Genomic DNA, 13652 nt, shown 5'->3' on the forward strand with positions numbered 1-13652 from the left:
CAAAACTCTGGCCCCATGTTCTCACAGTGCTGCCGCTGCTGGGATCTGTATGGAAACTGGCCTTGGTGATGCGGACAGGGGCTGCTGAGAAATGGAGTGCAGCCTCCTGCAGGATCTGCGATTTTGCCCACCACTGGTTTAGAGTTTGAGAGTGTAGGCTAGGGCAAGGGACCTGTTGCATGAGAGATCCAGAGGCCTGGAGCTCATGAGTTTGTGACAGAAGGCTGGGGCCCAGAAGCCAAGGTCCTGGGCTGAGGGGTGCAGACAATAAAAGGCCAAGGCCAGGAAGGTTGAATCCTGGACAGAGGTTTAAGTTCTGAGAACCACAAGCTGTGCTGGGGCCAGGGGACCTCCTTCAAATTATTTTGGAGTAACACCTGCGAGGCATGGGTGTGGATACAGGGGTGGGCGCAGGCCATGAATAAAGCCCATAAGGCAACTGGTGCCCTGAGGCACTGATGGGGCCAGGAGGGCTGCAACTCTGTGCCTGAGGGGCATGACTAAGGCCAGCTGGGTATGGGTATGGGAAGCACAAGCTAAAGTGAGCTGGGGCTCACTCTGACTCAGGAGCAGCCTCCCTAAACACTATAAAAGTTCCATCAAGGTGTGGTGGGTGAGGTAAAAAAGGAGGGTATACCCAGGAGCTGAAGTGGAGCAGGAATTCCTTGGCCACCAGGGAGCTGGGGGGTGCTATAGCAGCCCTCCCTTCCCTTCTGCAGGAAGCTGAGCTGAGGGGGGCATGGCCAGGCCCAGGCAGGACTCTTTAGGGAGGTCTACCTGCATGGTCCCAGGATTTTCCCTGCTGGCTGCTCAAGGGGTGGGAGTGTTGCCAGCCCCAGCCCTGGGCTAGCACTCTGAGGCAAGGGGTGGAGGGGACAGTTAAGTGCATGTATCTGATGATATGGAGCTTTTCAATCTCCTGCCCTGCTTTGTCATACTGTCTGCAGCAAACTGACAGGCAAACCAGATGAAGGCTGATAGTGATAACAGTCTATCACCTGATTAACAAGACAATGGCCTCTCTCTTTTACTTCAGACTTATTAAATAGTTTACTGACTGATGATTAGCTCCAAATAGCCCTAAGCAGTTACTGTTCTGTCTGCCTGCCCCAGTGAAATTGGAGAGAGAGAGACACATACACACAGATACCTCTTGGCATTAATTAGCAAATCACATGCCTAGGGTCCCTGGAGCTGGGGTCTGTGCTGTGGGAGATGGGAGGGGGGATTTCTTGCTTGAGCAGCGGGTGGGGCGGGGTGGAGGGTAGAGCAGGGGGAAGCCAGGCAGACTGCTGTGTCTGCAGTCTCTGCTGGAGCCTTATACTGCATTAGCTAGCATACCATGTGCTGGCTATGGTCTGTAATGTGGCAGAGAGGAGGAAGGGATCTATGCTTAAGCAGCGAGTGGTGAGGTGGTGTGGGGAGGGGAGCATGGGGAAGCCAGCAGACCCTGTTGTGCCTGCAAGTCTGCTGGAGTTCTGGCTGTGGGGGGCAGGGGGCAGCCCTGCTGTGGAGCAGAGAGCCCAACTCAGCCCAGAGAGCATGCCGGGTTGCTGGGGGAGTTTGGTTTAACTTAAACCAGCAAGGGGTCTGGGACAGACATTGCATAAATCTGTTTGAGCCAAATCAGTTAACTCTGATACTACATTCAACCAGGTTTATCTCAAACCAGTTTCAGCCATTTTCAAAGTGGTTTATATACACTGAACATCTGTTCTATTACAGGTTTAAGCCAATTTCTGATCACTTAAATCAGTTTTGTGTAATGTCTGTCCCTAGTCCTAGGGACCAGTTCATATAAAGAGGCTGAAGGACTTGGGACTGTTCAGTCTGGAGAAGAGAAAGCTGAGAGGGGACTTGGTGGCAGCCTCTAAGTATATCAAGGGCGTACATCAGAGCCTGGAGGAGCATCTGTTCACCAAGGCCCCCCAGGAGAGGACAAGAAATAATGGGCACAAGCTGATTTGAGGATCACTTCAGACTAGACATAAGGAAAAACTTGTTTGCAAGTCGAGTACTGAGGGTTTGGAACAGGCTCCCCCCAGAGGCGGTTTGTATAGTCGCCCACCCTGGCGATCTTCAAAAAGCATCTTGATGCCCATCTTGCTGGGGTCATCTGATCCCTGCAGTCTTTCCTGCCCAAGTGCAGTGGGGCTAAACCTGATGATCTGTAAGGTCTCTTCCAGCCCCTAACAACTATGAAAGCTTTCAGATGCAATCTGTTACTTTGCCCTTCAGAAAGCTATGGAAGATAAACCTATTAAAATAATCTTTCCCTTCCCTTCCCTTTCTGTTTTACCCTTGCTTTCTGTAATACACCATGGTCCTAAGAGAAGGCTGGGTGATGAGGAGGAAGAAAACAAAGTTTTATCTGTTGCATTTATTGCCCCCTGATTTCTGATATTTGTTTCTAGAAACTTCCATTTCAGGTGGGTAGGGAGGAGATTGAGGAAAACCCCTCTGCTTGTGAAAGCATGTTCTTAGTAAATAGCTTTTGAATTCTGTGTGAAGATGGTCAGTATTTTTAATTAAAATATTATCTAAAGATTTTTTTTTTTGGTTAAAAGAGACTTTTAGGGAATAGCTTTCGTCTATGCCTGTCCGAATGTCATAGCATATTATGCACACCACTACCTTTGCATGTGAGGTTGCTCTTGCCCACAGCTGCATGTTATACAGGTTATGGTGATTCTTTTGTCCTCATCTGTTAATTATATTGAACATTTGCTTAAGGTTCTGATGATCACAGTCCCTGGGGTTTTGGACTGTGAAGGGTAAACTTCACTATGGCATAATTGCAACTGCATTCACTTAGCAGCCTTAAGAATATGTTAAGGAGCAGCTGCTCTTGCACTAACTAGCACCTCTAGAATTTCTGATAAATTGTTAGCACTAGCAAAGCATGGTGAGAAAAGGGTAGGGGGAGCGAGGGAAATGTCAAGGTGCCTTCTGACTGAAGCAGTGCCCAGATGCCTCCAAAGTGAGCCCCCTCCTCCCTACTGATCTGCAGACTGTGCCCGAAAGGGGGAGCAATGGGAGGCCAGCTTTTTGGGAATCACTAGTGACATTTAGGGTAAGGGGATCCTTCAAACAGTACCTGTGCTCCCCAGTCCTGTTCAGCTGGGAGGAGATGCCATATTTTCAATAGTACCAGGGTGCCCTAATTCTGTTTGAAAGGGGTGGGGGGGGGGGGCTGTCTCCAGGGATCCTACATGGTGAGGGGCAGCTCTGGCTGGTGACCCCTTGCCCTGCAGGTATCTGGCTGTTCCTGGAGCCCACGGCCACAACACTGCCTCCTGCTGGTGTTGGGGAACTCATACTTTAGCAGCCATGGGATCACCGTGATGGGGCTGGGGGGGACCTGCTTTCAAGCCAGAACACCAGGCAGGCAATAACCCCTGGGTCCAGGACAGATCCCCAATGCCTGTTCCTGTCCATCTGGGATTAGGCTGGGGCGGCAGTAGTGTTGGGTACCCTGAGCTCGTGGTAGGATGGGCTATCTGTAGACTAGCAACTTTTCCCTCCCCCTTGGGAAAGGGGAGGAACACTTTGATCTCCCAAGAAGTTGCTCTTTTGAAGTAGCTAATAGTTTGTGGCAGAATCGCTATCTCGTCTTGTCACAAAGTTCTCAGATGCCTATATTTGTTTTGGTTTTTGCGTCGGGGGGGAAAAGGGTGTATTCCTGACGTGCACACACAATGCTTGTCTGTGGCCTGTGTGACATTCAGGTCAGAGATCTTCAATCTCTAGTGCTCGTGAGACTCCGCTTACCTTCAGTTTTAGTATTTTGAAATCTCCATGCTGTGCTATAGATAACAGTGCACCCAAATAAGAAACCCAATACTTATATTGTTCTGTCTTTTAAGGTAAAATGGTAACACTGCATATAATAAGATGGCAAGGCCAGTGCTTATGAAGGTCATAACAACAATGCTCCTTCCATTCAGAAAAAATGTTTGTTCTGAGTCTCCTTGCTACCAACCCCCACATTGTATGAGATGCTCAAGGCACCACATTTTTACCTGCTATTTAATTTAGTTCTTTTAATTTGGTGCTATTATATACTATTAGCAAGAGTAGTAGATTTCCATTACAGTGAATTGAACAGGATGTTATCTCTGTAGTTATTATGCATGCCATATGTACAATTATTCCACTTAGTTTAAATTTTAATTGAGCAGAAAGAGGCTTGTTTGCAATTAGTAAGAGAATCTTTTTTTTTCCTTTTCACAAGTATTTACTTGTCCAAGAAGCAAAACTAACCAAAAGAATGTGACAAGATAGATTATAGTTATTTTGAAGCTGATGCAGAAGAACTGTCATTTGCAGAGGAACCAGGAACTTGTTTGGGTTTTTATTTTTTTGGGGGGGAGTCAGGGAAAGGATCATTTGTTTGTTTTTCTGTTTGTATAACAAAATTCACTCTAAATGAACTGGTTACTCCATAGGCGGTCATTTTTATTTTAGAATATTTTGGTCTTTGCTTACATGGTAAAAGGAGATTTAATAAGAAAATTACTGTTTTGAATTATAAATCATAGTTGCAGTGTAATTTTTTGTCATGGTTTGTTTGTTTGGGTTTTTACCTGCTTTCCAAATTGTGTGCAATTTTCTCCAAGCTCTAGTCTACGCCCACAGCTTCCATTAGCACAGTAGCGATATTGGCACTTTGCCGGTTTGCTATATTAACTTTGAATATGTCTACTTTTATGTGTCACCCCTTTACACAGAAGGGTCACAAGTGATGGTGCTTTTGACAGAAAGGCAAAAGATGGTTTAATTAAACACAGAATGCAAAAGTTCCAATCAAATCTTTATATATATATATATATATATAATATATATACACACACATAATAAAAAAGACAGACTTGATAAATGAAAACCAAATTTTAACAGCAATTTACATCAAATAGTGGCAGCCAGTTCTTCAGTTGCAAAAACATCACATGTTTTGGGTTTTTTGTTTTTTAAACAATCCCCAATTAACACAACCTAACATCATTACTAGTGCAAAAGTATAACTTAAGGAAATACTGTTTATTCGTGTAGCAGTAGAAATATCCATGAAAACAGTGCTAGTTCCTAAGATCTTATAGTCAAAGTATAAATGCATTAATGCCTCAAACTGAAGTGAAACTTTCTTCAAGCATAAGGAATTTTTGCAAAGTACCCCCTGAGTCAGTGAGGGGAAGGTGCAAATGTACAAGTTTACTATGGAATAACTGACTTCATTCTCTAATAAAATTGGAGATGGCGTGATGAACTGATATACACTCATGTATATCACACCACTGCAGAATGAACTTGCCCTTGCAGTTCTTTCAGTAGTTTTCAGCTACAGCTCTCTAGTCCTCCAAAGGAACTGCTTTGGTTGCTCATCTTAAATTTCTTCCATAGTGCTTTCAAGCCAAAACTTATTAATCTCTTCTGTTTTCTCGCTGTATTTTTTTAATTTAATAGGAATATCAGAGGATAAAACAAGAAGTTCTTGCTCTTCAAAGGGAAAATTCAACTCTTGATGCAGAGTGTCATGAGAAGGAAAAATTATTAAACCAGCTACGGACACGCATTGCTGTCCTGGAACAGGAAGTGAAGGATAAAGAGCAAGTAGTGATAAGAACCACAGATGTCTGTGAAAGTACTCAAGAACACAAGGTTGGGAATTGCAGGTCCTTTCTCAAAAACTGTTCCATATAAATGTAACCTTGCACTTACTAGAGATGTTTCTCTTATGTTTAATTGTTAAGAGTAAGAAGGCTTTGAAATGTCATAATAAATATATATATTTTTTTTTATACAACCCTATTTTTGTTGGCACATGTCCACATGTGTGTGTATTGATACACCTCCTCAATATTTCAAAAGTTTTTTAAAGGAGAAGTAGAACTGTCAAGCACACATTCTGAAAACATTTTAAATACTTCAGGTTTAATTTTACTTTCTAAAATGAATATTTGATGTTTTGAATTTGGTGCTCACGAAGGAATTGATTGTCCTGGAAACTGAAGCTCCCTTCATAGAGCAGGCAGCAGCAGTATTTTATATATTTCCATATGTGACCCTGCTAGTGTACCTTAACTTGGAAGCGGAGAACTTCTAGGATGACTTTTCATCCTCGTGTCTTTGTACTATTTTTACTCGATTCCAAGAGGAGTTGTTTTTTCTCTCCTCATTTATCATGGGGAAAACAAAAGCCTCATCTTAGAATCGAGTATCACAGCAGGTAGCTGTAAGAAACAGCTGTGCTGGGAGCCCAGCTGGGGCAGGGAAAGCATCATCAGCATGCAGATTTCTTGTTATCAGCATCTGTTCCCTGCCTGGCTTCCCTCCCCCCCCCCCCTCCCCCCCCCCCCAAAAAAAAAAAAAAATCTGTGCGAGTTGGGAGCCAAGCAGGGAAGGAAGAATCTTTAAGCTGCTGCTGCTGTGATCTCAAGCCAGCTGGGCTTCCTGCAGAGCAGCCCCTCACAGCTCCTAGCTGGAGTCTGACTCAGCTGTAGCAGGCATGGGGGAGCTCCAGAGACTTTTCTGTCCCTTGCTGCAGAGAGCAGCTATGCAGGGAGCCATGCGATGTACAGACTCTTCCATCAAAACTGCTCCTGGCCAGCTGGGGAGGGGGACCAGGCAGGGAAGGAAAAATCTGAAATCTGCCAGTGGGCTCACTGAAGCTTGGAGCAAGAGTGGCTCTGGAGCCACCCCTGGGCTCGGATCAGTGGGGAAAGCAATGAAAGGGGGAGATTAGGTAGATAAGCAAAGGGTGTGGGCAGGCTGCCTGCTTCCCCTCTCTCTGCCTCTACTTGTCCCTGTGCTGCAGCTTTCCTGCAGCATCAGGGAGGAGGATGAAATTTAAGACAACTCTCCAATCATTAGATTCTGGAAGTGGAAAATTACAACAAATTTCAAAGTCATTTTGGATTTGGAAAAAATACAGGAAGTCACCCACTTATGTTGAGATGGTCAGTAGGGATGCTATTCTGAGTAAATCCCTTCTCGATTGGGCTGTCATCGGTTAACAACACAGGCCTTGTGTGAATTTTATAAACCGGTACTCCTCTATAGCCTGTCAAGCGTCACTGGGTTTTAGTTAGTGACCTAGAAATAAAATGCTTTGTGTCCTGTTACTAATCCCCTGAGCCTCCCATTCATCAGTGTCACTAAGCTTCAGCTTTGGTTTATGCTGACACTGGCTAGTCATTAATTCAAAATTCCCTTTCAGAAAAAGTTGGAAGAGTCTCTGGAGAAGAAGCAGTTGCAAATTGGGAAGCTTGAAACAACTGTGAAGTCTATTTCTGAGGAACTTCTGAAAGTAAGACTCTTGCAAACGTTTTGTTCAATGTTATCTACGGTTTTGTCATTCATCGTATTTATTTTTATAGGCTAATGAAATTATCAAAAAGCTCCAGGGAGAGATGAAGAAATTAATGGAGAAGATGAAGTTAAAAAATGCAGTGACAATGCAACAGGAAAAATTACTAGGGGAGAGGGAGCAAATCCTACAAAAGGAGAGGCTGGAGCTTAATAATGTGAAACAGGCTCTTCAACAAAAAGAGGAAAAGGTAAAAAACATACAGTTTGGGACTTGTATTGCACATGGAAAAATACAAAGACGTTAATCAAAATGTACCTGTAGTATGCAAGATTTTACCACAACTTTGTAGAGGGCAGGTTATCATAGTTTTGAAACTAGCAACCTGCTTTATGGGTATCGTATCGATTGTTATGGAGAAGAATGCGTAATTAGGAACAATGTTAGTATTAGCATTGGCACACTTCTTTTTCTTAATGATAAGCTTATTCTTGATATGCTTTTTGTGAAGATTAAGCTGTTTGGGTTCACTTATGCTTTAAAACCATTATACTTTGTAGGCCTTAAACTTGCAAGAGCAGCTGGACACCACCGTTCAGAAATTGGAGGAAAGTAAACAACTTCTGAAAACTAACGAGAATGGTAAGGAGTGTGAAGGCCCATTTCAGAGTGAGGCTATATGTGCTCCTGGGGTTTGAATTCAGAACATTTGTATTCTATACTCACTTCAGTGTTGTTGTTTCACTGCTACGTTATGAGTTGAGACCAGTTTCAAACTTGAGCTTAAAACTGGAAAAAGTGGATGTTGAATTTGTGTGCATGTCTGTACATGAATTACTTTGTTTGTTTTTTTTTGTTATGCTAGTGGAGCTATTCTAGACTTACATTGAAACAAAGATCCGAATCTAGTACAAAATCTTAACTTGAAGATTTTAAGAGTAAATATTTGTGGAAAGAAAAGTATACTAAGACCTTTACAGTTAATAAAACCTAGTAAAACAAGATGCCTTTTATAATGAGCTTAACTGATCACTCCCAGCCTCATTGAAGACACTGCTACTGGGAAATAAACAACACTTGATTTCAGTGGGAGTTGGCTACTTGCTACCTCATGCTAAGTGCTCAGCCCTGCATGACAGGTTCCAATTTAATTGTCATCTTTTGAATCGGCCTGGACTTAGATTTTCACATTCATGAATACTTTGTATTGCCTGTGTGTAATACAGATTTTTTTTGACCAAATACATTTAATTACTATTAGCCTGGGAGCCCACTTACCCTGATATTACTGTAATGCCATTTTATTTTGAAATTATCACAGCTGGCATTGGCCTCAAAGTAATTAATAAATTCCTTGTCATATGGTATTGCTAAGTTACCCTGACATACTTGACTTCACTCTTTTACTTTTGAGACAAATCAGAAATAGAGTTCTTATTAGATAGAGCTGAACATGCATTTTATGAATACTTTTCCTGTTCCTTGTAGTAATTTCCTGGCTAAATAAACAGCTGAATGAGAATAAAATTGCATCCATGCATGGATCATCAGGCCACAGTGATATGCCATGTGCTGGAAACTCTCCCAATTCAGTGGCAGTGCAAAATGGTTTGGTAAGTATATAAGCTGTATGTCACTGAACTGTGGATTGGGAAATGTTCTTATTTTGTATATGTACAACAATATCTCAGATTTAAAGAGAACCTACTGTCCTAGATGTATCCTTGCCTCCCCTGTGGGACCAGATTCTTCACCCTGTCTGTGGTTGCTTTTGCGTTGCCTCAACAGCATAAAGCTATGGTAAAGCTACTCTGTGGGGCACTTGAAGATCCCTTTGAGAGTGGGATTGTTGGCTACAAATGTCCAACTCGGGATCCTTAAAAATTCTGGTTTGTTAGGGGGATGGAAACACTTTAATGAAGTTAAATCATAAACCTTGGGGCTGGTTCCCACACACACACACATGCACACACACAGTAGCAAGCTACAAGAGTTGGGTATACCTATCCTACAAGCGCTGGAGTCTGCCATCGATGGCCAGTTGAGGCGTCTTTCGGCATGGTGTTATCCTCCAGAAAGGGGTCGCCGGCTGGTCCTTCTGGCTGGACAGGTCAGGTGCTGGTCAAGTTGGAGATCAAGAGGGTGCCACTGAGGGTCACTTTTCATTGCTTTTTATCTGTCCTTGGCAGACTTTGGTGACTCCCCAGTTTTCAGGTTTGCCCAATCCAGGGGTCGTTGACCCTCGTGGGACTTCCTCCCTCGGTGGCTACTGGATGGCATCTGTCAGCCCCAAGGGTTGTCCGCATGTACGTGCAGGTTTGGGAGTCCGTTGATGAATTTTGAATAGGGCTGTGGGAGTGGTCGATCTGGAGATATTCAACCCAAAAGTTGGTCCCCGGCGTTGATTAACTCAGGCCAGGGCTTCTAGCCCTTGATCAGTGACGTTTAGAGATGTCCCGGTTGCTACACTGTCTTCTATTGATTTTTTTTTTTTTTTTTTTTTTTTTCCATTGGTTGATCTGCAGTTTCCTTAGGTGTTAATTGCTGTCTGCTACTGTGTTACACATTCAATCACTGATTCACTCGCTCTTTCAGGGGCCAGCCTGATACAGGGAAGTGGCAGTTTGACTCCTGCCCTTGTTAACATTGCTACTTAAACACATTTACAGTTGAAAGGTGAGGAGTATAAAATATAAGCTACAAATGCCATGGCACACAAATGGATAAAAATACCAAAATACATGGGGAGATACAAAATGCGCACACACAAATTTTAAAACACAATTCCTTATCTTAACGTGAAAGAAAGAGGAAGGAAGAAAAAGTAGAAGAGGAAAAACATATTCAAAGAGGGGAGAGCAAATGCAGGCAAGAGGAAAAGGGAGCTTTCTTCTACAGGATCTACCCACTTTACAAAGGGAATGTGTTGGCGATTGAATAGAGTGCATAGTTTCCTGCCAGTTCTCAGTCCTAGCAATCTAAAGCAGTTTTAAGTTGGTTTGAACTTTTTGGGGATGCCTTTTTGGCTCTTAGCCCAGTTAGAATTGTGCAGTACCATTATGCATGCTTTTCCCCTCCTCAGTTTTGCTGAGTCTAGTCTCTCTTCTTTGGTGTTTTAGGTGAATATGAAGGGTGGTAGAAATGCGACTCTGGGAAGAAAGAAAAGCAAAACATTCAGGCCAGGTACAGATATTATGCTTTTATGGGCATAGACCAGTTTTGTGTACCAAACTTCTATTCTATTACTGGTATAGATAGGTTTCTGATTGCTTCTGTAACAGAACAGAAGTTCGGCACACACAGATTGGTTTTACAAATGGTGGAACCTGGCCTAAGATTTGCCCCCCCCCACCCAAGGGCATATGTGTATTCTGTCCGCTACCAATTTTAAACTATCTATACCAGTTACAGAAAATCCTGTAACTTGGATCGAATCCACCTCGGGTTGTTTGAACATCTGTACTAGCCTCAGTGGTTGCATGTGAAGTGGTTCTGTTTTAAGGTTCTGGTGGCTAGAATGGGTGGTTTCCTTTCAAACTGGTCAAAGTCAAGTACCTGCAGTGTGTGTGGGTTGTTTTTTCTCATGGGCACAGAAGGTCATCTTTCTCCATGTTCAGCAAATCTACAGCCACTTTATAGTTTGTGACAAAAACAGGTTTATGGTTGTTACCAACCATAAATATTGAGGAGGCAAGGACAGGGCTTACCAGAAAGGTGCCAATTGCTGAAGAAAGTGCCATTAATATAGAAAATTTAGCTTGCCCTCTCCCCACCTCTTCCTGATATTTTTTTTCACTTCCCAATCAGCAGGAAGAGAGAGATTTGATTCTATGCAGCACTCTTCAACTTGTAATGCAAATAAGACAGGTTTAAGAAATGTAAGTAAAATAGTCAGTGGAGAAACATTAATTGTAGTTTGTGATTGTGTAATGCTTTCCAAATTATACAAACTGAGTAGGGGATTTTCATATATCCAAATGATCACTCTATGAAGAGAAGGGCGGTGGCTGCTGCTGCTCAGGAGTCCTGAGATGTATAACAGATGGCACTAAACTAAAGCTGGAGATGATATTCAGAGCAGAAGGAAAAAATCTTAAGATGATATCGACAGGTGGTACAAAGGTAAAAATGCATCCCAGTGGTTTAGTGAAAAATGTAGCAGTGAAATAATAGGTGGATGTACTATGGAAAACTAGACCAGGAGGGCATATTAAAAAGAAACTAGAACTTGTATTTGACTAGTTTCAAAACCATCTGGAATATGCATCTTCCAGCAAATGTAAAAAGGGAAAATCAATATGTTTCTAATTCTAAGAGCAGGCTATGCTTACTCAATTTCTGCATCATAATGACAAATCATTAATGGATATGGTATAGCTGAAATTAGGAGTGGCACTGTATTCAGTTAGATTGCTGATTTTTATAATTTTGACTGTAACTTCTTTTAGTCTTAAAGAGCTAAAGTGTAAATAGATTCATAGATGTTAGGGTTGGAAGAGACCTCAATAGATCATCGAGTCCGACCCCCTGCATAAGCAGGAAAGAGTGCTGGGTCTAGATGATCCCAGCTAGATACTCATCTAACCTCCTCTTGAAGACCCCCAGGGTAGGGGAGAGCACCACCTCCCTTGGGAGCCCGTTCCAGACCTTGGCCACTCGAACTGTGAAGAAGTTCTTCCTTATGTCCAGTCTAAATCTGCTCTCTACTAGCTTGTGGCCATTGTTTCTTGTAACCCCCGGGGGCGCCTTGGTGAATAAATACTCACCAATTCCCTTCTGTGCCCCCATGATGAACTTATAGGCAGCCACAAGGTCGCCTCTCAACCTTCTCTTGCAGAGGCTGAAAAGGTCCAGTTTCTCTAGTCTCTCCTCGCAGGGCTTGGTCTGCAAGCCCTTAACCATACGAGTGGCCCTTCTCTGTACCCTCTCCAGGTTATCCGCATCCTTCTTGAAGTGTGGCACCCAGAATTGCACGCAGTACTCCAACTGTGGTCTGACCAGTGCCCGATAGAGGGGAAGTATCACCTCCTTGGACCTATTCGTCATGCATCTGCTGATGCACGATAAAGTGCCATTTGGCTTTTCTGATGGCTTCGTCACACTGCCAACTCATGTTCATCTTGGAGTCCACTAGGACTCCAAGATCCCTTTCCACCTCTGTGCCAACCAGCAGGTCATTCCCTAGGCTGTAGGTGTGCTGGACATTTTTCCTCCCTAGGTGCAGCACTTTGCATTTCTCCTTGTTGAACTGCATCCTGTTGTTTTCTGCCCACTTGTCCAACCTATCAAGGTCTGCCTGCAGCTGTTCCCTGCCCTCCGGCATGTCCACATCTCCCCATAGCTTTGTGTCATCTGCAAACTTGCACAGAGTACATTTGACTCCCTCGTCCAAGTCACTGATGAAGACATTAAAGAGTATCAGTCCAAGGACCGAACCCTGCGGGACCCCACTGCCCACACCCTTCCAGGTCGAGACCGACCCATCCACCATGACTCTCTGGGTGCGACCCTTTAGCCAATTCGCCACCCACTGGACTGTGTAGTCATCCATGTCACAGCCTCTTAACTTGCTCACCAGTATGGGGTAAAGAAACAAAAAAAAAAAATCCAGTTGACTTTTTTTAGATTTGTTTGGACCTAATTGTGAAGCCTGATAGGTAATAAATGGTTCTTAGAGATATGTACCAAAGACAATCAACCCCCTCTTCAAACTTCTCTTATACAGCCTTGCTCAACGATCAGATATTGTTGAATCTGTTACTTCATCTTGCAAGCTTTGAAAAGGGCCCTTGGCTGGGGTGTATAAATCCTTTCTCCTCCTCCCCCCCCCCCCAAATTGTAAGAGAAGAGATTTCCCCATATGCTATCACTCTGATTTATGATGCAGCATCTTTGGAGATGCCTAATGAGCATCAGTTGAAAAAGCATTTTTTTTTCTGACTTTCCCTTCCTGTCTATGCCACTGGGATTTCTTGGCTGGAGGACATGGAATTCTGCATGACCCATCCATTCATGTCCAGATGAGAGAGAAACCAGTGCTTTAGTTTTGCGGATTCATCATTTGAGATGAATGGTGCAGAACCCAATTTTAGGGACTGAAAATCTGAGGGAGTTTCAAGAACTGTACTGTCATATGTAAAGCCTAATACTCTGATATTATACAATGCTGAAGGAGTAGTATGACCCCTTGAAGAACAGTAAACCAACTGTATAGCTGTGAAATGGGAAACTAGTTTGGTTTCCACAGGCAGGAGCCACACAAGCTAATTTTTTTGTCATCATAGATCCCTAAGGGAGTTACTATCATAATGGTTCTTTTTACTAAGCATTTCCATATTATAATCAA

The 13652-nt window shown here is 43.3% G+C and overlaps 1 protein-coding gene across 3 annotated transcripts in view; it reads left to right on the forward strand.

Annotated features, from left to right (window-relative positions):
* The window catches only part of LOC102560435 (spindle assembly abnormal protein 6 homolog), a 55406-nt gene that overhangs the window by 24992 nt on the left and 16762 nt on the right, over positions 1–13652 (forward strand). For 2 of the 3 annotated variants that reach the window (XM_059724862.1, XM_059724863.1), the window contains exons 9-13: positions 5464–5658; positions 7217–7306; positions 7377–7556; positions 7867–7948; positions 8795–8919. In XM_059724862.1, coding sequence (XP_059580845.1) covers positions 5464–5658; positions 7217–7306; positions 7377–7556; positions 7867–7948; positions 8795–8919 — 672 coding nt within the window. Of the gene's footprint in view, positions 1–5463; positions 5659–7216; positions 7307–7376; positions 7557–7866; positions 7949–8794; positions 8920–10425; positions 10490–13652 lie in introns of all 3 variants that reach the window. The other variant, XM_059724864.1, reaches the window with a different exon arrangement.

The sequence above is a fragment of the Alligator mississippiensis genome, chromosome 3, assembly GCF_030867095.1.
Source record: "Alligator mississippiensis isolate rAllMis1 chromosome 3, rAllMis1, whole genome shotgun sequence".
NCBI classification, from domain to species: domain Eukaryota; kingdom Metazoa; phylum Chordata; order Crocodylia; family Alligatoridae; genus Alligator; species Alligator mississippiensis.